The sequence below is a fragment of the Cnephaeus nilssonii genome (assembly GCF_951640355.1).
Source record: "Cnephaeus nilssonii genome assembly, chromosome: 19".
NCBI lineage: Eukaryota > Metazoa > Chordata > Mammalia > Chiroptera > Vespertilionidae > Cnephaeus > Cnephaeus nilssonii.
The window spans coordinates 35,110,683-35,133,811 of NC_137090.1; the positions used below are offsets into that span (position 1 = coordinate 35,110,683).

Genomic DNA, 23,129 nt, shown 5'->3' on the forward strand with positions numbered 1-23,129 from the left:
CTAGTGACTTCCATCAGTTTTACCAGTCAAGGAGGTTGATTTTTTTTTTTTTTTCTGACCCATGATCTTGCCCACTGATACACGAGAAAAGTTTAAGAAGGGTAGATCAGGGTCTGGGTTCATTACCATCATTATCTTGACCTCGGGATTTAAGTCAGCAAATAGACAGTGAACTTCTGTGGGCCCAGTCCTCTCTCTGAATTGTTTTTTTAGCCTCTTGTTTTGGTCTCTGTTTGATTTCCATATCTCTTGTTTGCTCAAAAGGAAAAACTTTATGCCTCTTGTTTTGTTACGATTTCACCAGTGACACCTCAGTAATTGAGAGTTAATTTAAATAGAATAATGATTGTCCTTCTTTTTGTTTTTCAAGGGTCCACTGTACCTAAGGCTTATGGTGCTGCAAAGATATTTGGAAAAACTGGAGGTACCAGCCTAGTGAACAGTTCCGGGGGATCACAGGCCAAAGTGGTACCCATTGCCAGCCTCACCCCTTACCAATCCAAGTGAGTTACTCCGTAGAATAACTTCAGAATGTACTTACAGAACAGTAGAAGAGGCCCCAGACAGTTTGGCTCAGTGGATAAAGCTTCAGCCTGTGGACTAAAGGGAGTCCCAGGTTCGATTCCAGTCAGGGGCATGTACCTTGGTTGTAGGCTCCTCCCCTGACCTGGGCCCTGGTCAGGATGTGTGCAGAAGGCATCCAATTGATGTGTTTCTCTCACATCAATGTTTCTCTGTCTTTCCCTCTCTCTTCCACTCTCCCTAAAAATCAATGGAAAAATATCCTTGGATTAACAAAACACAAAAACAGGATAAGAGGTTATTATGGGCTTTTGTCTTATTTATGAGTGAACTGCTACCACACATAAAATAGGTTTCCTCTCCCCCCCCACCTTTTTTTCCTGAGGGCAGGAGGGTACAAATTGTTGCAACCTTGAACACTCTTATCAGACAAGAATGGCCTAAAGAGCAGTCTGCCATAGCATATTGGGCTTCATTCATTTTGAAATTTAAAATATTTAATGCTTTAAGAATCATTTGATAGCCTGGCTGATGTGGCTCAGTGGTTGAGCATCGGCCCATGAATCAAGAGGTCACTGATTCAATTCCCAGTCAGGGCACATGCCTGGGCTGCAGGCTTGATCTCCGATAGGGGGCATGTAGGAGGCAGCGACTGATGTTTCTCTGTCATTGATGTTTCTATCTCTCTACCCCCCTCCCTTCCTCTCTATAAAATCAATTAAGAAAATTTTTTTTTAGGTAGACATGTCTCATAGTCTTGTGAGTAAAACTAAGTATTTGTTCTAATTCAGAAGGTGTTTATCTTCTCATCATATAAACAGCCGACTTTTAGTCTAAAAAACGTTACCCTGATATCGTTGGCTAAAAGAATCTGTTCTATTTGTATTAACCACATTAACATACCCTGAAGAGACGTGTCTTTAATATTACTTTGTTCCATTAAAAATTAATTTTAGCAGTTGCATTCTTCAGTTCTTTGCAGTGCAGGGGAGATATGTTTCCCTGTGAAATTACAAGTAGAGAAACTGGTGTACCCCACGCCCACGTGCAGGATGGGCACCAGGACTGCATGTCGGATCTCGTGCCTCCTGTTTCAGTGGCTTCTGAGTTCATGCTGCTTCCGTGTGTTTTGCTTTGGTGACTTACCAACACCACGTTCCATAGCCTTGTATTCTCTTCAGTGTGTGTGAGAAATGAGACAGAAGCTTGACACCAGCTGTATCGGTTCCCATAATGAAAATAGTGGCAAAATATAATTGCTGGGATTACTGTGTTTTCCAGCTTCAAACCTTTCATTAAGGGGATATTGTTGCCTTGGTGATGCTTTTTTGGAGAAGGGAGAGAGTTTATAAATTTACTTATTTGATAGAAGAATGAGTTAGTGTTAAATCACCTGTATGTTTTACTATTTGCTTGTTCTACAAACTGTCAAACCTTTGTGTCATCTTTGGGTTTAATTAGGTAGATTAAAATACAGCTTATATTGAAGAAATGGAGTATGTAAAAGATAAGAAAGGCTATAGGAAGATGTTAGGGAACCTTTCAGATCTTTCCCAAGTAAGACTTGGAATCCTAATGTACTCCGTTTGATTTTTTAGGTGGACTATTTGTGCTCGCGTTACCAACAAAAGTCAGATCCGGACCTGGAGCAACTCCCGAGGGGAAGGGAAGCTTTTCTCTCTAGAACTAGTCGATGAGAGTGTGAGTATCTGTCAAGCAGTGGTCTGCTCCGAGGAACAGAAGCTCGCCTCTGTGCAGCCCTCTGGGGTGAAAAACCATAGTAGGCCAAAAAGAGCCATAATTGTTGTTTTTCCTCTTTTGTAGTCTCTGAGGGCAAAGGTCATAAATAAAATCCGTGACCTTAAACGGAAGCATTTGTAGCAGTGAAAATTAGCTTGCTAAGTGTATGAGTGGCCTCCTGGCGGGGCAGGAGAAAGCAGAGGTGCTCTGTCTGACTTGCCGGCAGGCTTAGTTGAAGCTATAGGAGGTGATGTGTGCTCGGGAGCAAAGTGGAGCTTTGAGTCACAGTGAAAGGCACGCAGTAGCCATGGTGATAAGCGAATGGTTTTGTGGGAGATGGATTCTGACTATTCAGACTACATGGATTCCTTAAACATGACCATGATGAGGAGACAAAAAATCCAAGTTGTGAAATCTTTACAGTCTTCTGTCCATTAGTTTCGTTTATACTTCCTGATACTGTATGTACTTGAAGCATTCTTTTTTGTTTGTTTTGTTAATCTTCCCCCGAGGGTATTTTTCCATTGACTTTTTAGAGAGAGTGGAAGAGAGAGGGAAAGAGAGAAATATTGATGTGAAAGAAACATCGATTGGTTGCCTCCTGCATGCGCCCCACCAGGGCCCAGGCTGGGGAGGAACCTGCAACCAAGGTACGTGCCCTTGACCGAAATCGAACCCGGGACCTTTTGTTCCACAGGCCGAAGCTCTATCCGACTAGGGCTGAAGCATTCTTTTCAAACAGATTTCCTATTTGTTCAAGCCTCTCTAAGAGCAGGTACAAAATAGGTAGGTAGTTTGTGTTTTTGTTTTTGGAAGATGGGATGACACCCCAAATATACTGTTGACTGTGAATCAATATCAGAATTTAATTTTTTATCGAATTATTGGCCTATTCTGTCAGTTGGCAAAAGTTCCAGCCATTTTTTATCCATCTGTAGCATTTGGACTGATGAAAAGCAAAAGTGAAAATCAAGTCACGAGCAACTTAAAAACATGTTTTACTGTAACATTTTTGGCAATGACTCCTGAATATGGACTAATTCCTTGCTTAGTGTGAATGCGAGGGAAGCTGGTGAGTCATTGTGGCTCAGCCTACCTCCCGTGGGCTTCGGCGTGTCACTCAGTGTTCAGACTTGTTTTATTTTTGTTGTCAGAATATCCAACTCACCATTGGGTTAGTTGGTTGTTTTTTTTATTTCCTTTTTTTAGGTTTCTAACTTGAGGTTGATAAAGCGTGATAACAGTATTGGCTGGCTAAGCTTACATTGTTTCATGTGGTTAATAACTTGAATATGTGACTGTAGGACGTGTGTTTCCTTAAAGGTGTCATTTGACACTAAAGTACCCTGATCACGGCAGAACTTGCTGACCACCACAATTCTAACCTCTTGCATGCGTCCACAGGGTGAAATCAGAGCTACTGCTTTCAATGAGCAAGTGGACAAGTTCTTTCCCCTCATTGACGTGAACAAGGTATGTAGTGCTGAGTCCAGAACGGAAACAGTCGAGGATGAGGGATCTCCCACCCCTCAGAGAGCTGTGTGGCGGTAAAGGGTCTATACGTCTGATTTGATGGACTGTCCCATGTTCCGTGGCTTGGGCTCTTGCAGGTCTATTATTTCACTAAAGGCACTCTGAAGATTGCCAACAAACAGTTCTCAGCCGTTAAAAACGACTATGAGATGACCTTCAATAATGAGACTTCTGTTATGCCCTGCGAAGACGGTCATAATTTACCCACAGTTCAGTTTGATTTCACAAAGATCGATGACCTCGAGAACAAACCCAAGGACTCCCTCATCGGTAAGCCTGTGTCTGAGCGCAGAGAGAGTGGTGTTTATCACATAGGGGAGGCGGGAGGCTTACCTGCTTGCTGTCACCCTTTGGTCCTGCCGTCCTGGGAGTCTTGACCATCTCCAGCTAAAACACTGTGCCTGTGTTTTAGACATAATTGGGATCTGCAAGAGCTATGAAGATGCCATTAAAATCACAGTGAAGTCCAACAACCGAGAAGTTTCTAAGAGAAATATCTATTTGATGGACATGTCAGGGAAAGTGGTATCCGCTACTCTGTGGGGAGAAGATGTAAGTACTTGTGTTGAGCAGTCAGAGCACGTGCAGAAGGGGGTGACTTGTCCTGGAGACCTTCCTAATGAAGGATCGGGCTATCCACGGACTGTTGGAAATCCGTCATTTGATTTACTTCTGTGAGATTGGAATGGTTTAAGTTTTATATAGTGAAATGCTATTTCTTCTACATTAGCGTTGATGTATCTCTAAGCAGATTCTTGTGTGTGAGGTTACCTTGTATAGATGCCATGTACCATTTATTGCATTCACTCTGCTATTGACTGTTATCCTTGTTTATTATAAAAATATTCTGTGTGTTCTTCCTGCCAGTGACACCTGTTTGTATTTGTTTGGGATTTTTGTTGTGATGCAGGCTGATAAGTTTGATGGTTCTAGACAACCCGTGATGGCTATCAAAGGAGCCAGAGTTTCTGATTTTGGTGGACGGAGCCTCTCTGTACTGTCTTCAAGCACAATCATTTTGAATCCTGACATCCCAGAGGCCTATAAGCTTCGTGGATGGTAAGTGCTATGGGGCCAAACAAGGGGGCTGTTTGAGCCTGAGCTTTGAGAAGAGCTGGTTGTTTCGGTTCTTATGATCAGTGTGTGAGCTGTCTGCCTGCCAGAGGACTTTGTTACTGAACGGAGCAGTGCCTATATTTCTTGGTGGCATTACACCTTCTGAGAGGGTGGCTTTAAAGCCCTTAAACTGACAAACCTGTAATCCCATGACAAACCTGGAGAGTCGGAGGAGGAGGCAATTAGAATGGAAGTGCTGCATGCCGACCCCAATCCTGCCAAAGCAGGATGAGGCCGGGCTTTAGCAGCTGCGTGCTGAAGGCATCTCTCTTTCCTGGGTTTAAAGCCCTGGGCTACCATGTGGGGGGAGAAAGTGCTTTCTTGTTCTGTCCAGTCTTTGGTGCCGATGGCATCTTCTAGTGTGTATTCACTGGACTCTGATAAAGTGCCCGTGAGAACAGTGGGCTTTTGTTGGCGTTTTATTGTTACTCCCAAAGCACTCACGGGAGGAGGGGAGCCTAGTAAAATCTCCTTGCTGTATCTAGCTTTTTGGTGTTAAACTCTGCCTCAGAAGAGCACTTCACACTGAAACACGGTATGCAGGATTGTTGTGGTCAGGGAGAACACGTAAGCTTGAGCTTAAATAATTTGTCTGGCTGTAGCCACGGGGAGGGGGTCGGTTTCCAGCTGTTCTAGTGCTTCAGGAACTAAAGAATTAGCTCACATTGCATACTCCCTGCTTTTGTTTGGTGTCTAATGTGAACCAGTAGTACTCATTTGAATAGTTTCATGAAACATCGACTGGAGTGTCCATGTCACTTAAGCCAGCCTCGTGAGTGTGGGCCACATGTCTCTGTATTGAACTGTTCTGGTAGCTGGCATTGTATTCTAAGACAGGGGCCTCTTGGTAGTCTGACCAGAAATAACCACTGCTTTAGATCCTTAGTGCTTTATTTTCTCTCAGGCTCTGGGGCTCGACCCCAGGTTAATGGCATACCCACATTAAGGTCTTTATATTTTGCTTGTCAATAACCGTCATCCCGGTCAACATGAAAAGACATGGCTGTCTCCAAAATAAAATCACTGGACATTGATCTAAGAGGTTCAGTGCACACAATCCACTCGGCAAGGACTGGAGAGGTTTAGATCTTGGTTATAACAATGTGGAATTTTTATTGTAAGAACGGCCGCCTCTCTCCTTGCTCTGTTGACTCCTGATGAGCTGTCTTTGGTGGCAAGTGTCTCCTTGGAGTTTTTGAAATCGTAAACTTGTGTAGCTAGTCGTGGCAAAACAGATTTATGGACCCTGCTGTGCCTCTGTGACGGATTTAGCTGCTTACCTGACAGAATGAGAAGGCAATCTTCTGCAGCTTAGGGCAGCAGCCATGGCAGTGGACGGTCTCTTTCTACGGAGCCTGCTCTGGCTGTGGCGAGCTTGTCGGTATCCTCCCTTTGGATGGCAGTGGCATGTTTTTAACCTCAGGCTCATGCTTCCCTGCCACAAATAGGTTTCTGAGCCACTTCCTCCCGGGTCCCCTTCCCTTCATATTGGCTGGTAATCGATCAAGAAATAGAATCCATTTTAATAATAATTCAATACCAATTAATTTTAACTTTCATATTGGCATAAGTAAAAATCTCACTAAGAAGGCAAATCTATCAGAAAACATAATACCTTCCAGTCAGTTCCTTTGGGTTATGTAATCTTTTGGACTCGGTATCAGGTTTAAAAGCTCTTTCACCAGGGGAACAGTTTTTTGCTACCGTTGCAATATGTTGGCTGTCACTTTCTATACTGATACATTTCAGTGATGGTAAAAATGTAGCTGCGGATGGAGAATGAGCATCAGTGGCCCAAAGAACTAGACCAGAGCTGTAGTTATTGCTTTTCTGTCGCTGATTTTCCAGGTTACTGTTTCTTTGGCCTGGGGCCCTGGGGCCAATGTTGATAGGAAGGCTAATTTAAGAAAAGCTTCCGTGGCGCTTGGGCACTGTCTTTCTTGGCCACTGGGGGGCATCAAAGCAACTGAGATAAAAAGAGGTCATTCCTTTCTTCAGTGGCTGAAGACACAACGAGGAAGACACGCACTGCAGCCCGCGTGACCGTGACCTGTGAACGTTGGGTGGGGGTGATAGCCTGTATGGGGCATAAAGAAATGACTGGCATATTCAGTAACTACATAGCCTGCCGTTTGTTTGTTTCTCAGGTTTGACTCGGAAGGACAAGCCTTAGATGGTGTTTCCATCTCAGATCTAAAGGGTGGAGGAGCAGCAGGAAGCAACACCAACTGGAAAACTTTGTATGAGGTTAAATCGGAGAACCTGGGCCACGGCGACAAGGTAGCCTACATTCCTGCCTTTCTTCACAGAAGCACGTACAGTGTGCAGAGGGGTGCGTTTCCAAATCTGATTCCTGGTACCAGCCGACAGACGTGACTCCAGAGCTCTGGTTCCTGGCTGGGGCTCTGGCCAGAGCGTGGCGTGATGCTTGGGAACCGCTGCCAGGGAGCAGTAGCCGTGCTTCCTCAAGGAATAGGTTGTATCCCTCAGGTCTTGGAGGCAGAAAATGTTAAGAATTCTGACTTAGAGAGTTGTTTAATTCTTAGAGGGACCTTAGCAAAGTGGTCATAACCAAGCTATGCATCACATTATAAACTGCCTTTGGGTCCATATTTCTTTTCCGTGATTGTTCCTGCAGATTGAAATGCCCATATGCCAAGAAGGGAGGTTTTGAGGTTATATATACACCTCCATGGCGCATCGGGCGGGCCTGGTGACAGACATCAGGCAGTTCACCTGTTCTTTCACTGGCTGTAGAGTATCAACCCCTCCTGGGCTGAGAGTCGCCAGTGTCTCTGACAAGAATTGGCTCTAGCATTTGCCTTTAGATGCAGCTTCCCTTTCAGTGTTTGTATAGAATGACCCTTTCCCTTCTTGATCTAAACCTGTATTCTGTCCACGGTTTAATATTTAAATTATTTCTCCTTTATGCTTCCCAGAACAGCAATTCCTGCTTTATTGTCTTCATATTATACAATATGGTTTTTACTCCTCACTGTCTCATTTTGCTGTATTCCCTTATCCATCATTGTCATCAGCTGCAACTTACAATGCACTGTTGTTACACAGCACCTTGAGAGCTAAGCATTAGACAGATCTGTTTGTCTGTTTGGGTTCTCATCACCCAATTTCTCTCTAAGATCTAAAAATAGACAGTCTGTAATAAGAAATCAGACCTAGAGAGTCCCTATTTGCACACAAACTTTCAATTATGCTTTGAATATGGACCTTACTGGAAATACAGAAAAACTTGCCCAGCCAGAGTGGCTCGGTTGGGTGTCATCCAGTGCACCAGAAGGTCACAGTTCAATTCCTGGTCAGGGCATATGCCTGGGTTGCAGGTTTGATCCCCAGTTGGGGAGTATGCATAGGGCAGCCAACGGTGTTTCTCATATCGACCTCTCTCTCTCTCTCTCTCTCTCTCTCTCTCGCTCTCTCGCTCTCTCGCTCTCGCTTTCACTTTCTCTCCCTCTTCCTCTCTCTAAGCATGTTCTCAGATGAGGATTAAAAAAAAAAATTTAGAAATACAGACAAACTCTAGGCATTCTCCTAGGAGACATTACTTTCCTCTTGAGCTTTCTAGAGTGAGGACTCATCCAAGCTCTTTAAACATCCACATGCTTGTTTTGCCTGTTTTGGTCTGAAACATTGGAAAGCCCCAAAATTGCTGATTTGGCTCTGAATTCAGAGTATACCCAGAGGGACCTGTATACCCCCCATAAAGGATCCATCTCATATCCTTTCTATGAGAGTTAAAAGGCAAAACAAAGAACAACAACATAAAGCCCAGCACGTGACTTAGTCCTCGCTACATTTACTTATCAGTGATTTCTCCACTTTGAATGCCCTTGTTCAGTTATTGTTGGGTTCTACTGAATTTGATGACAGACTGGGGCTTGACAGCCAGCCCACAGGCCAAATCCAGCCTGCTATCTGGTGTAAATAATGTTTTGCTGGCACACAGCCACATGTTTTGATTTACATATTGTCTGTGGATGCTTTGCCCACAATAGCAGACTATGACCGAATGGCTTGTGAAGCCTGAAATATTTACTGTGTGGCTTTTTACAGAAAAAGTTTGCCGACCCCTAGCCTAGAAAAGATAAAGGTGACTCTGAGCCCTAGAAATCACTGCTGCTGTGTGTTTTTTGTTTTTTTTTTTGGTTTGTTTAAAAAATATATATATTTATTGATTTCAGAGAGGGAGAGATAGAAACATCAATGATGAGAGAGAATTATTGATTGGCTGCCTCCTGCATGCCCCCCACTGGAGATCGAGCCTGCAACCTGGGCATGTGCCCTTGACCGGAATCGAACCCGGGACCCTTCAGTCCTCAGGCCGATGCTCTCTCCACTGAGCCAAACCACCTAGGGTGACTGCTGTTGTTTTTAATGTGGGGGATGGTTGGATGTAAGTGTACTAGTATTAGGTTTACTGCCTTAGTATTTCCTAGTCTGTTACCTTCGGAGGTCAGGGGAGCAGGAAAGCTAGTCTTTGTGTCTTGAAGTCTTTATCTTTCATATACTCTATTTCTGTTTTAATTAGCTTAGTTTAATTTATAATTAACTCTTTTATTGTTAAGGAATCATATGCTTGGTTTATTATCTTTTTATGGGTTTTGTGGTTAGCACAAGTGATTTGTAAAGCTACACGATGACTTACTCCCTGTAGTCACATTGTGATGAGAAACACTTGCACTTCTGTGTAAGGCCCACCTTGGGCTGCCCCTGAGCCCAGTCCTGAGGTAAGCCTGGTTGCTCAGTGTCTCGTGTCACGATTTTCTCTTGAAGGCAGACTATTTTAGCTCTGTGGCGACAGTGGTGTACCTTCGCAAAGAGAACTCCATGTATCAGGCCTGCCCAACTCCGGACTGCAATAAGAAAGTGATTGATCAACAGAACGGATTATACCGCTGTGAGAAGTGTGACCGCGAATTTCCCAACTTCAAGTACCGCATGATCCTGTCGGTAAGTAGGATGGGTAGATGCGAACCACTTTGGTACTTGAGTCTCTTCCGAGGGCCGGGCGCTGTAGAAACAGCAAAAACGGTCACTCGTGGCAGGAAGCCTGCAGATGAGTGAGTGCTGACGAGCTTGTTGTTCCATAAATACAAAAGCTAGGGCCTTGCCACTGAGCACAGTCCGTCTGCTCCCACGGAAAGCATCTTTTCCTGCCAGAAAGTTGCATTGAGCTCCCCGGCTGATTTCGGTCTGCTGCGCATGTAGTGCAGTTACAGCATGCGTGGCACTTGCCCGCTAACTGTTACGAAGATAAATTAATTTGCAGTGGCACTTCTGGAGAGCGGTAATTATACTCATGCAGCCGGTGCCTATATTTAGTTATTTTTCTTGTGGATAATCTGTTCCTCTTGCCTCAGTAGAGCTGACTTCAGAGGAATGTGACTGCATGCTGATGTGGGATTGTGGCTTCTTTGCATTGTCAGAACTTCTTTAAAGGTTTTAAAAGCCTTTAAAATGAAGGGTGTATGTTTTCTTAAAAGTTATACTAAATGATGATAAAGGAACACACAAAAAAAACAGGCACTCATTTTTCTAGAAGATGATTTGGTGGTAATATATCGGAAGCCTTAAAAATATTTATATTTTCTGATATAGTAAGCACATGGAGGGAATTTCTTCTAAAGAAATAATTGGAGATCTTACATCTCTATAAAGTTGTCTATTGCCCTGTTACTTATTTTGAAAACTTGGATATAATTTAAATGTCCTTCATGGTCTCCTGGTTAATTCCTTTATTGAATATCTATAGAGCAGAATACCATGAAGACGTTAGAATATGCTGTTTGATAGTTTCCACAGTTAAAATACTTGAAAAGCAATGCTAACAGAGCTGTTACATGACATAAATAGCCCTGGCTGGTTTGTTCAGTGGTTAGAGTGGCCACAGGTTTGATTCCGGTCAAGGACACGTACCTGGGTTACAGGTTTGATTCCCAGCCCCAGTCAGGTGGTTGAGGGAGGCTACCGGTCAATGTATCCCTCACATCGATATTTCTCTCTTTCTCTCTCTCCCACCCTTCCCTCCCACTCTAAAAAAAAACAAACAAAACCAATGGAAAAAAATAATATCCTCTAGTGAGGATTAACAAGAAACGTACATAAATGTTCAGGCTTTATTACTTAAAAATAGCAAGTTTTAAATGGTATGTTTTATAGTCTTGAGTTACGTAAACCAAGTAGGGGTACAAATACCAGACTGTGAATAATGGTTATTGCTAGTTGATTTTTCTTTTTTCTTAATCTACTAGAGGCCTGGTGCACGGGATTTGTGCACTGGGGGGGGGGGGGGGGGGCATGGCCTGCAGTGATTGGCCTGCTGTGGGAGTGCCACTCATCCTGGTCAGCCAAGTGGCTGTGGACCCGCCCTCTGAGTGGCTGCTCCCTGGTCCAGCATTTTCCATGGAGCCAGAGCACTCGCCTCTCCAGGGGACCTGGCCCAGGGACAATAGCACTGAGAGGCGGCGGAGTAGGCCTCAGTCCCGTGGCGGCCACGAACCCGCCTCCCGGCCTCCGGGGTCAGCTCTGCGAGCCTGGCGTTGGCTGCACTGCATGGCCTGCGGGCGTCCAGAGGAGGCAGCAGGGAGTGAGGAGGAGGAACCTGGGGCGAGGAGGCAACGATCACAGCCTGGGTTCAAACCTGTCGGCCTAGGGTTTGCAGCATGAGCAGCCGCTCATCCCGGTCAGCCGAGGTGGCAGCTCCTGCGTTGAGCATCTGCCCCCTGGTGGTTAGAGCATGTCATAGCGACTGGTTGTCCAGTCGTTCTGATTGTTCCACCATTCGGTCGCTGGGCTTTTATTATATAGGACTAGAGGCCCAGTGCATGATTTAATCATGTACCTGGTGCACCAGCGGGCTGGCTGTCCGCCGGTGCCCCAGGCCTTCCGAAAGCCTCCGGCGCAGCCATGGCACAGACGCTGAGCTCGCGGCGCCAGTGGCGGCGTGAGCTCAGCGTCCTGCTGGCCCAATCAGCTACCCCGGCCACCCTGAGTCCCGCCCCCTGCGCCTCCTGCTGGCCCAATCGTGGGCGTAGCGGAGTGATGGTAATTTACATATTACCATTTTATTATGTAGGATACTAGAGGCCCGGTGCACGAAATTTGTGCACTCGGTGGGGGGCGGGGAGGTCCCTCAGCCTGGCCTGTACCTTCTCACAGTTTGGGAGCCCTAGGGGGATGTCCAACTGATGTCCGACTGTTGGCTTTAGGTGGGGAGTGCTGCTGTGGAGGTGGGAGAGGCTCCTGCCACCGCCACTGTGCTCGCCAGCCATGAGCCCGGCTTCTGGTTGAGTGGCGCTCCCCCTCCTGCATTGAGTGCCTGCCCCCTGGTGGTCAGTGCACGTCATAGTGACCAGTCCTTCTGCCGTTTGGTCTATTTGCATATTAGTCTTTTATTATATAGGATTATATAGGATATATTTTTATTGATTTTAGAGAGGAAGGGAGAGGGAGATAGAAACATCAATTATGAGAGAGAATCATTGATCAGCTGTCTCCTTCATGCCCCCTACTGGGAATCGAGGCCACAACCTGGGCTTGTGCCCTTGACCAGAATCAGACCTGGGACCCTTCAGTCCACAGGCTGACGCTCTATCCACTAAGCCAAACCAGCTAGGGCTGGTTAATTTTTCTTTATAATTTTTTGCATTTTTCTTTTTTTCCCCCCTTGCAGTGAATACTCTTATAATAGGAAATTTTTTAAAAAACCTTTTTAGATAAAAAATAAGGCATTCCAGCCCTGGCAATTGTGGCTCAGTTGGTTAAACATCAACCTGTACACCCAAAGGTCATCAGTTTGATTCCCGGTCAGGGCACATACCCAGGTTGTGGGTTCAATCACGGGTTGTGGTGCGTGTGGGAGGCAACCAATTGATGTTTCTTTTTTCTCTTCTCTTCTCTTCTCTTAAAAAAAAAAAAATTAGTAAAAATATATATTTTTTAAAAGTAAGGCAATCCATCATCCTTTCAATATTCTAATTGCCCCTTAAAATGTTAATTCAGGAGGAAAGTTATATGTTTAAAATTCTTATAGTCTGTAAACTACATACTTCAGTTGAACTGAAATGAAGGAAATTGTTTCATATAGTTTGTTTCATTAGCCTTTCTATTAGAAGCTTCTTCTAAGTGGAGTCTCTGGCATCTGGTTTATCTGGTTTCACATGACACTTACCCCTGTACCTGTTGTTGATGTTCTCACCCTGGAAAGTGGGTGCCCTTTGCCTCTAGGAGGAGAGCATGGGGTGAACTGTAGGTGTGAGCCCCAGTCTGTGATATGCCCTTATATGTCTGAGTGTTTTATCTTCTTGTTTCCTTATTTTTCATCATAACTTGATATATTAGCCCATGTATGTGCAAAGTGAATATGTAAAATCATCAAAATGATACCTTTATTAAAAAAATTTTGCTCTCATTTTCGTTTCCTTTTAAATTTTTATTTATTGATTTGAGAGAGAGAGAGAGAGAGGCGCATTGATTTGTTGTTCCACTTAATTACACATTCATTGGTTGATTCTTGTATGTGCCCTGACCCGGGATCAAATCCGAAACCTTCGTGTATTTGGACTACTCTCTGAGCTACCAAGCAGGGCCCTTTTCCCTTTTAGCAACTGGATTCTTTGTGACCCACTTTCTTCCTCGACTCCCCTCTTTAATTTTACACCATGGTCCAACTGGAGACACTTGATTGCTCCTTTCTGTTGCTAGGTAAATCTGGTGACTGACCATACATAGGCCCTTAGCTCAGGCTTTTACATTGTCTGGGTGCTCAGCAGTGACTGAGCTGCCCCATGGAGCGCCTCCTACTGACTGAAGGTTGTGCAGTTTAAAATGCGGGGAGCCTGCCCTGACTCATTGGAAGCTTATTCAACCCTTTAGTCCAGAGGCATCGCAGCTGGAGGGGAGCTGAGTCCAGGGTGCCTGGATTCTGCGTCTGAAGGACAGTTTGGGTCGGACTGTATCTGCATTGAGGCCTGAATCCACACATCCATAGCATATCGTATTTGTGCTGTGATAGAGACTTACATTTTAGTGTGTGTGTGTGTGTGTGTGTGTGTGTGTGTGTGTGTGTTTATTGATTATGGAGAGGGAGGGAGAGAGAGAGAGAGAAAACATTGATGTGAGAGAGAGACATCGATCGGTTGCCTCCCAAATGCACCTGGACCGAACCGGTGACCTTTCAGTACACGGGAGGATGCTCAACCAGCAGAGCCATGCCGGCCAGGGCCACACTTACATTTTAAACTCTTTTTGAATGATACTTTTTACATTCTCTGGCAAGAATATAATATACACGGTGGTAATAGTTTTCTCCCTGGTGATTATTTTAATGAGTGGAAAAAGTTAATCTCTGAATGTGTCTCCCTTCTATGATTTCTTTGCCGAAATAATAGAGTTGTATTTTGTAGGTAAATATTGCCGATTATCAAGAGAATCAGTGGGTCACTTGTTTCCAGGAGTCTGCAGAGGCCATCCTCGGACAAAGCACTGCTTACCTTGGAGAGTTAAAGGAGAAGGTCAGCCACGTCTTCTGTCATCACTGCAATAGTTCCTGTGCTGGAACGTGGCTCTTGAATATTGTGTTTGTTTCTTTTGGGTGTTGTGTACAGTTTCTCAGTCTGATGATCATTTGAGGTGCTCATCTGATTTTATCTATTGTTGTCCATCTTGGGTTTGCTAACAATGGGGTGATGGAGTCACATAGACAAGCGTGCCTCAAAGCAGCACTGTTTCTCCTGTTAGGTTAGCACACCAGAGGCGGTGTGCTTGTGGTCACCTGAGACATGGAAGGTATCTTCTGAAATACAAGTGTGCCTTTCAGCGTAATAAACACCTTCCTGAAAAGTCAAGTCACATCCTGGTTTAAAATCACAGCTACGGTACTTGCTGTTTTAAGTGATCAGATGCGATTTTTTTTAATGCAGTAACTTTCTTTCATACATTAACTTTATCCATTTCACTTTTATAAATTTGAATTTTTACATTTTAGGTTTATTTAGTGCAGGGAACAGATTACTAATTATGTTAAACTTAGGAAAGATATTTGCTCAAAACGTGTAAAAAAAAACCCAATAAGACTATTTTCTGGGTCACAAATTGGCATCTAGCTATTGATTCCCCCTCCCCGCCATTTCCACAAAGTCCATTAAAATTCTTGGAAAAGCATAGGAAAGGGATTTGACATTTGTTTGGTGTGTTTTTTGTACTCTTTTTCTGTGCCTCTGCCCCACGACTTTTTAAAATTTTGTCCCTGAGGTCCCTGGAAGAAATCCCAACAAGCCCTTTGTAGAAATAACTGGGGTTGACTGTAAAGTATGATGGTCTCTCTTATCTGTTTTGCCTGGCCCTCTATTTTCATATCAGATTTCAAGGCTCCAAGCAGCCTCTCAGGGTTTTTTATGAGCTTATTACATTTGACTGTTTTTACTGCTGGTGAATGAGGACATCGAGGAACTCTTCCCTCAGGACCTGGGATATTCCTGGAGCATGCGCTCCATGCTTTCCCTGATGTTGGAAGAATAATGGCCTCTGGTATAATTTTCTGAAGGTGTAACACACTGTTTTATTTACATATCTGAAAGCCCAGAGGATTGTTTTGTGTGTGAAGTAACCTTTACACCAGAGTTTACGAAACAAAGCCATTTTCATGTTCCATGTGGCTTGCCAAGATAACACTTAGCTGATCTAAACTATTAATTTAATAGTTACTAGAGGCCCGATCCACGAAATTCGTGCAGGAGGCTTGGCCCCCGCTGCTGCTGCTGCTGCTGCTGCTACCTCGGGCCCGGCCCCTGACACCGTGGCGGCTTAGTCTGGAAGGACATCTGGTCTAATTAGCATATTATGCTTTTATTATTATAGATTGTAAATTTATTTTATGTATATGTAAAATGCTTTCTCTAGTCCCGCTGTTAACCAGACTTTTTTTTTTTTACAAAGAAGTTTAATCAAATAGTATTTGAGGGGCAAGAGAAAGAGGGAAAGGGCTGCATTTTTAGGCTTTCCTCAACCTTGCCCACTTTACCATCCTCTTCACCTGCTCATCAAATCAGTAGTTGAAAATACAGAGGTTGAAATAGTATGTAGGATAACTTGAACCTCTTTCTGAATGTTTGTTTTAATCTCAATTTATAAGGAAGATGCTGGGCCTCAGATCTATTCCATCATAAACTTTAGAAGTATTTCCATTTATTTATTATAGTAAAATACACATAAAATTAATCATTTTAATCATTTTTAAGTTGTACAGCTTATTAAGTGCATTTGCATTGTTGTACGACCATCACCACCATCTAGCCCCAGAACTTTTCATCTCCCCAAACTGAAATTCTGTTCCCATCAAACACTGGTTCCCCTTTCCCACCTGAACCTACCCCCCCACCACCATTCTGTTTTCTGTCTTTATGAAATTGAATACTCTAGATAAAAGTATTTTAATTTTAAATACAATCCTACTTAAATAGATTTATATAATGAATTGTTATCTGTAGATTAGTCATTCCTGAGTAATTTCAAATGACTAGGGTGATAATTTTCTCAGAGATTTTTCTTAAAGTCTTTTTAAAACTCTAATAGATATTATCAGATGGTTCAGTAGTGTTCAAGCCTAAAGTTTTCTATTTCTTTTCGCAGAATGAGCAGGCGTTTGAGGAAATTTTCCAGAATGCCAACTTTCGGTCTTTCGTGTTCAAGATCAGAGTCAAACTGGAGACCTACAATGTAAGTAAGGTCACCGGGCTGCAGAAGGGTTAGCGTGGGAAACTTCTGTGTGCCACCCACATGTCTCGGTGTCAGCTCATTGCTTGCTGTGTGCCGACCTAAGCTAAGCACCCTGCGTGGGGCACTCATAGAGTCATCTTAACACGGAGGTACCATGATCATCCCCGTGGTAAGATGAGGCAATGGACTTAGAGATTAAGTCCCCTGTCCAGTGTGGGGCGTCTAGGGGGGAAATGCTATATGGCCTTTTCAGTTAAAACCTGGGCCTTTTTGTTGGTATGCTGACCAAGAATGGTAATATGTCTAGTGGGTTCGCATCTTCCACAAGGTTTGGGTTCTGAAGTCGGTATATGAAACAAAGACCATATGTAGTTAAAATTACCTACAACATCATATAGTTGTATAGTCAGAATACGATAGCATGTGTTAAGCATTTACTTTCTTTCTTTTTGTTTTTGTTTTTTTTAAATATATTTTATTGATTTTTTACAGAGAGGAAGGGAGAGGGACAGAGAGCCAGAAACATCTATGAGAGAGAAACATCGATCAGCTGCCTCTTGCACCGCGCCCCCCCCCCCTCCACTGGGGATGTGCCCACAACCAAGGCACATGCCCTTGACCGGAATCGAACCTGGGCCCACTCAGTCCGCAAGCCGACGCTCTATCCCAGTGATGGCGAACCTATGACACGTGTGTCAGCACTGACACGCGTAGCCATTTTTGATGATGCCGATGATGAAACATTTGCTGCTCCTGAGGATGAAACATTTGCGAAATAATGTTTTTTCCTCAAAGTGACACACTACCCGAGTTATGCTCAGTTTTTTGGTGAAGTTTGACACACCAAGCTCAAAAGGTTGCCCATCACTGCTCTATCCACTGAGCCAAACCAGTCAGGGCAAGCATTTACTTTCTGACAGATACTGTTCTTCACCTTTTCTTTCCATAGATCATCTCACTAGATCCTGACAGTAACCCTATATGTAGGAACGATTGTTATCTCCATTTTACCAATGAAAAATGTTGCCTACAGAAAATAAGTAACTTGCCTAAAGTCATATCCTAATGAGTGGCAGAGCTACGATTCCAGCCCAGGCAGTCCACGTTCAGAGCTTTGCTCTTAACCATGCCTAGAAATGTGACTGTGTTGAGTAATTACTGAGCACACTGAAGTGTGGGGGCCCTGGAGCTAGACTCTGCCACCTTTGTGGGCATCACCCCGTTCTGCCTCTAAAGGGACTGTTCCATTCTAATGGGTCCGGGGAGAACTCAGAACATCTCTACTTGTTTCAGGGTTAACACGTTCCATTTTGTTATTAGACCTCCATCTTCCTACCTGGTGGTAGATGTGTTTGTTCTTATGAGCATTAAATGAGATAGGGAGCCAGGCGTCTGTGATAGGATGTCTGAGTGAGGTGGGGTCAGGAGGGATTGGAGGGTTACGCAGTCCCTTCCTGGTGAGGACGGGGAAGCTGAAGTGCAGGGAGCTGCCTCTCCGGCCGAGCTGAGATGAGACCTAACCCAGGGCTCCCTCCTCTGCCACAGGTGCTTTTCGTTCACACCACACTCAGCTTTCAGAACTCGCTGTGTGGCTTTAGGCAAGTGACTGGCCTTCTCTGAGTTCTTTACCCCTCTATAAAGAGAATACATTGAACTTGACAAGCCCTCTAAGGTCCATCCCGTGTGGATCCAAGGTTTCTGAATTCTGGGAAGTGTTTGGGAGCGTGAGGAAAGGATGAGAGGGCCTGTGTTGCAGGGAGGCCTCTGTCCACTCTCCCAGCCCCTGGAAGTCTGGACTCGGCTCTCACGGTTTTTCCTTTATTGGAATGGCGGACCTCTGGATCCAGCCTGTCTGTGTTTCCTCCTGCTGGGATCATTGAAACCGTTGAAGCAAAGGTGGTTATCACCACAGCTCCATGCCACGGGCTCCCCTTTGTTCACAAACTGCTTTTCTCTTCTCAAAGGATGAGTCTCGCATTAAGGCCACTGTGATGGACGTGAAGCCGGTGGACTACAGAGAATACAGCAGAAGGTTGATCATGAACATCAGGAGAAATGCAGCAATGTGAGGAGAGCCGTGCTGATGGGGCCGAAGTTTGGAAATAGAGTCGAAATGAAATTGATTTCTTCTCACCCCCCGTGCGACGATTTCACATTAGCTTCTCAGTGGCTAGAGCCTCTTTATGGTGGACTAAGCAATTTCCTCTTTTATGTGCATCTCAAAACCCATTGGTAGGCAAGGGAAAACATGCTCAGATGGCCGGGGTGTAGCGGTCAGAGCGAAGGGTCGGCTGGCGGGCAGTGTAGTACCAGCCTCTCCCTCTTCAGGCTTTTGTCCTTTTTATTGAGACTTCATTATCTTCAAGCAGGAATTATGTCACATGTAATTGACCCTAATTCTGCAGACAGTGAAGTAAATTGTAGAACTGGAGCTTCTGCTCCCCCAGTGGGGACACCTTCACAGCTGGGTTCCTTCCCGGGAGGGAGCGTGAGGGGTGGTTGTGTGGAACCTGGGTGTTTAGTAAGCGCGTCTTCTTCCCAGAATTCAGAGGCCCTCCTTGCAGAGGTGCCACGTCGTTAATGCCCGGAATGGCAATAGGGTAGAATTATTAATCAAAGGCCTATCTCCTATATCTGAAGAATATCCTTCCTCCAGGGCTTAATAGACCAAGTCAGATGGGTCTGATATTAATCAAAATTGTCTCTTCTGAGAAAGGCTGATAAGCATTGACTTGCCGTCCCCTAGGGGCATCCAGGCACCTACAAAGCTTTGCTTTCGTTTTCACTTCAATTAATATTGCATTTCGGAAGGTGAACACACAACTTCTTTCTACCTGTACATGTTTCTTGCATTTGTGTTTCATTTCTTGATTTAAACTGTGTTAAATAGGTAGTATTTTACTTTGCTTTAATAAACAGTGTATTTGCTTGTGAATCCTACTTTCTCTGAATGCAGAGGGTTCTTGTAACTAGAAAGCAGTTAATTAGCCTTCCTAATAAATGTTCACTGGGGGGAGACGTTAACTCATTGCAAACTCGAAGATTAGTCCAAGGCGCGGAGATCATTCTTCCTAAGGTTTGCAACCCTGAAATGCATCTTTAAAAGAATGAAAACACTAAAAACAAAAAGCCATTGTACCCAAGAATGCCGATGATAAGACACTTTGGGGTTTTATTGATGTTTACACAGCAGTCTAACACCAACCAGGCTTTGAAATGTGCACAGACAGTGAGCCGGTAAGAAAACAGTAATTACGCTGCTGGGCTTTTCCGTCAGCAAGAGCATGCCTGCTCTGTGTGTTCCTAATCATACTAATTACCTGTCTGGTGGCTGCAGCCCACCGCTTGGCAGTGGCTGCACATCCCTCCCCAGGTACCCAGGCAGCGCTGCAGTCGGCCTAGAGGTCGGACCTGGGTTTTGAATTGGGCAAGCCGCGGGTGGAGGCCCTCTGTGGAGCTTTAGTGATGGACGTCCGGTCTGTTTCATCCTTAGCTGTCCTCTTAGGAGGAACCAGCGGCTCCAGGCAGGATGGCTCCCCGGTTCAGAACAGACAGAGGGTCTTTTTCTCGGCCCGCTAATTGTTTAGGCACATTCTAGTCTCAGAAGATGGTCATGGGCTGCACTTGATTCTCTGGCCGAGGCCTCGACAATTTTTGTTGAAGTTCTTTTCTGTCTGACCTGGCTTATAAAGCGCTGGCTAGAAAATTAAGTCTCGAGCACTGTTCTGGATGGACAAATTGTGGGTTGGAAGTGATAAACTAGCTTCCATTCCAGTGACCAGTCTTTGATACATACCACTCCCATCATTCCCCCCCGCACCCCCCCCCACACACACACACACACTTCTGTCTGCTGGCCATGTTGCCCTGACATATCTCAAGAGAGTACCAGTCACCGTGTGTTCTCAGTGACTGTGATGAAACCAGCGTTTCTACATGGATGTGATGAGAAATCCACCAGGTTGTTCTGGGGGTGGGCGGCTCCCTCTGGGGAGGGTGGTTAGCAGGTTTTCCTACTAAAAATCAGATCACTGGTAGAGGAGCATCAGAAATTGGCTCCACTGTTATGCTTTTAAGAGAGCGAGGTCCCTGAGGGTTGCCTAAATAGATTCTGGCCCACAGTTCTTAGAATTGTCTTGGATATAGTTTACTCTAAAGGCTGTTCATGTTGTTCTATTTCTCATCTTTCACTTAGAGATCGATGCTTATTTTGCGTACACCATGACATCAGCGTTAAGCAATTAGGGAAGAAATCTAATCATTTCGCCTTTATTTTAAATGGTTCTTGGATTCCCTCCAGTCTCATTGTGAAGGAGGCAGGAAAAAAAGTCTAAGGGTAATAATCTGATTTCTGTCCATATTTTTAGTGTTTTATGCTTCCCATTAAAGCCTTGCTAATCTCTCGTGTGCTGTCCTGACTTTTTGGAACTGCAGGGTCAAAAATTTCCCCTCCCCTTGCTTCTTTTCCCCCCCTGAGTGGCCTGTCTTCGAAAAGGATAAATAATATTGATCGTGGTATTTAATACACCAATGAAACCCATGGCTATTGACTACATAATTAATATACTGTCTAAAAGTGAAGTTTGGCAGCCCAGTATGTAAAGGTTTATATTGACTTGTGTTTCTTTGGCGATATGCCTTACAAGGTTTTATTTATAGAAAAAAACAGGTTGTTCAGTCTCTTTTCACTTGTTAGAAGGCCGCTGCTTGCCTGGTAGATTGATTGTTTCCTTATCTCAGAGAGGATTTCTTCCCCACCCCCACCCCTGCCATCTTTTTATGTGGTTGGTTAGCTCTTAGATTTATAACCCACTCTGTTGGTAGAGTTCTGGCTTTTATAAACATTTTTACTGAGAGTGTGTGTGTGTGTGTGTGTGTGTGTGTCCTATATAATAAAAGCCCAGCAACCATAACGGCAGAACAACTGCTCGACCAGTCACTTTGAGGTGCACTGACCACCTCTCGCCCAGCAGGCTCCGATCGCCGATGGCGAACCGGGACCCCGGGTGGGTGGCAGCGGGGGGCGGGGCCAGCTGCTGGCAGCCAGGGAAGATGGCCCTGATGGCAGGCTAGGCCTAGGGACCGTACCTGCACACGATTTCATGCTCTGGGCCTCTAGTGTGTGTGTGAATATATATATTTGTTGTTAATCTTCATCCAAGGATATTTTTCCATTGATTTTTAGAGAGAGTGGAAGGGACGGGGAGAGACAGAGGGAAACAATGTGAGAGAGACACATCGATTAGTTCCCTCCTGCGCGCGCCCCTATCTGGGGCCACAGATCAAGCCTACAACTGCAGTACATGTCCTTGACTGGAATCGAGCCCAGGACCCTTCCGTCCTAGGGCCAGTGCTCTATCCACTGAGCCAAATCGGCTAAGGCAAGTAAATTCTTTTATAAAGCCAATGTTAAATATTGTTAAAGAAAAAAGGAGCCCTAGCCAGTTTGGCTCAGTGGATAGAGTGTCAGCCTACAGACTGAAGGATCCCAGGTTCAATTCTGGTCAAGGGCATGTGCTGGGGTTGCAGGCTCTATCCCAGGAGGCAGCCGATCAATGGTCCTCTCTCATCATTGATGTTTCTTTCTTTCTCTCTCTCTCTCTCTCTCTCTCTCTCTCTCTCTCTCTCTCCCCCCTCCTTCCCTCTCTCCCTCCCTCACTCCCTCCCTCCCTCCCTCCCTCCCTGAAATCAATAAAAATATATTTAAAATAAAAAGATACACACTTGTTGCCCTAGCTGGTTTGGCTCAGTGGATAGATCGTCAGCCTGAGGACTGAAGGGTCCCGGGTTCGATTCCTGTCAAGGGCACATGCTGTAGGAGGCAGCCGATCAATGATTCTCTCTCATCATTGATGTTTCTATCTTTCTCTCCCTCTTCCTTCCTCTCTGAAATCAATAAATATATATATATATATATTTTTAAAAAAGATACACACTGTTTAAAAAAGGAAAAAAAGATAAAGGAATAGGGACTATTTGGATCATTATTTCTTATGCAAGTAATTTGTGTTCATTGTAGAAAAATAACCTGCAGAGAAGAACAACTTTACCCATAATTCCACCCGTCAGCAAGAATCACTTGTATATCTGACTACTTTTTACTAAGCATACTTTACTCGTAGCATGGACATTCTATTTCAATAAAAATAGAGCTGCACAATTTGAGTTGGTATTTGGCTATATGGATGTGTAAATTTATTGAGCCAATTCACTTTCGCTGGATGCTTATACTTTCTGATTGTTATCCTAAGCACTCAGCCTTTGATGGGCCCGAGCATGTATCCTTTGTGGGGCTGTGAAAATGTATGCCTTCTTTTCTTGTTCTCTTAGGTTCCCTGGTTGCTTTTCCTTTGCCTTAGTCTGGTGATAACTCCTGTAACCTGTATAACATGAGGGGCTGGCAGGTACTTTGAGCAGGTCCTAGGGTCCTCTGGAGCAAAAGCAGATAGACTGATGTAGGGAGGAGAGGGGAGAAACGGCTGTGG

The 23,129-nt window shown here is 44.5% G+C and overlaps 1 protein-coding gene across 1 annotated transcript in view; it reads left to right on the top strand.

The window, feature by feature from the left end:
- RPA1 (replication protein A1) overlaps positions 1 to 21,135 on the top strand; it is a 61,000-nt gene extending 39,865 nt beyond the window's left edge. The window contains exons 7-17 of the mRNA XM_079799251.1: positions 371 to 503; positions 2,121 to 2,223; positions 3,667 to 3,735; positions 3,873 to 4,065; positions 4,208 to 4,347; positions 4,706 to 4,854; positions 7,059 to 7,191; positions 9,703 to 9,879; positions 14,334 to 14,441; positions 16,558 to 16,644; positions 18,609 to 21,135. Of these exons, the coding sequence (XP_079655377.1) occupies positions 371 to 503; positions 2,121 to 2,223; positions 3,667 to 3,735; positions 3,873 to 4,065; positions 4,208 to 4,347; positions 4,706 to 4,854; positions 7,059 to 7,191; positions 9,703 to 9,879; positions 14,334 to 14,441; positions 16,558 to 16,644; positions 18,609 to 18,713 (1,397 nt within the window). The 3' untranslated portion in view covers positions 18,714 to 21,135. The remainder of the gene's footprint in view (positions 1 to 370; positions 504 to 2,120; positions 2,224 to 3,666; positions 3,736 to 3,872; positions 4,066 to 4,207; positions 4,348 to 4,705; positions 4,855 to 7,058; positions 7,192 to 9,702; positions 9,880 to 14,333; positions 14,442 to 16,557; positions 16,645 to 18,608) is intronic.
- The last annotated feature ends 1,994 nt before the right edge of the window (positions 21,136 to 23,129 follow it).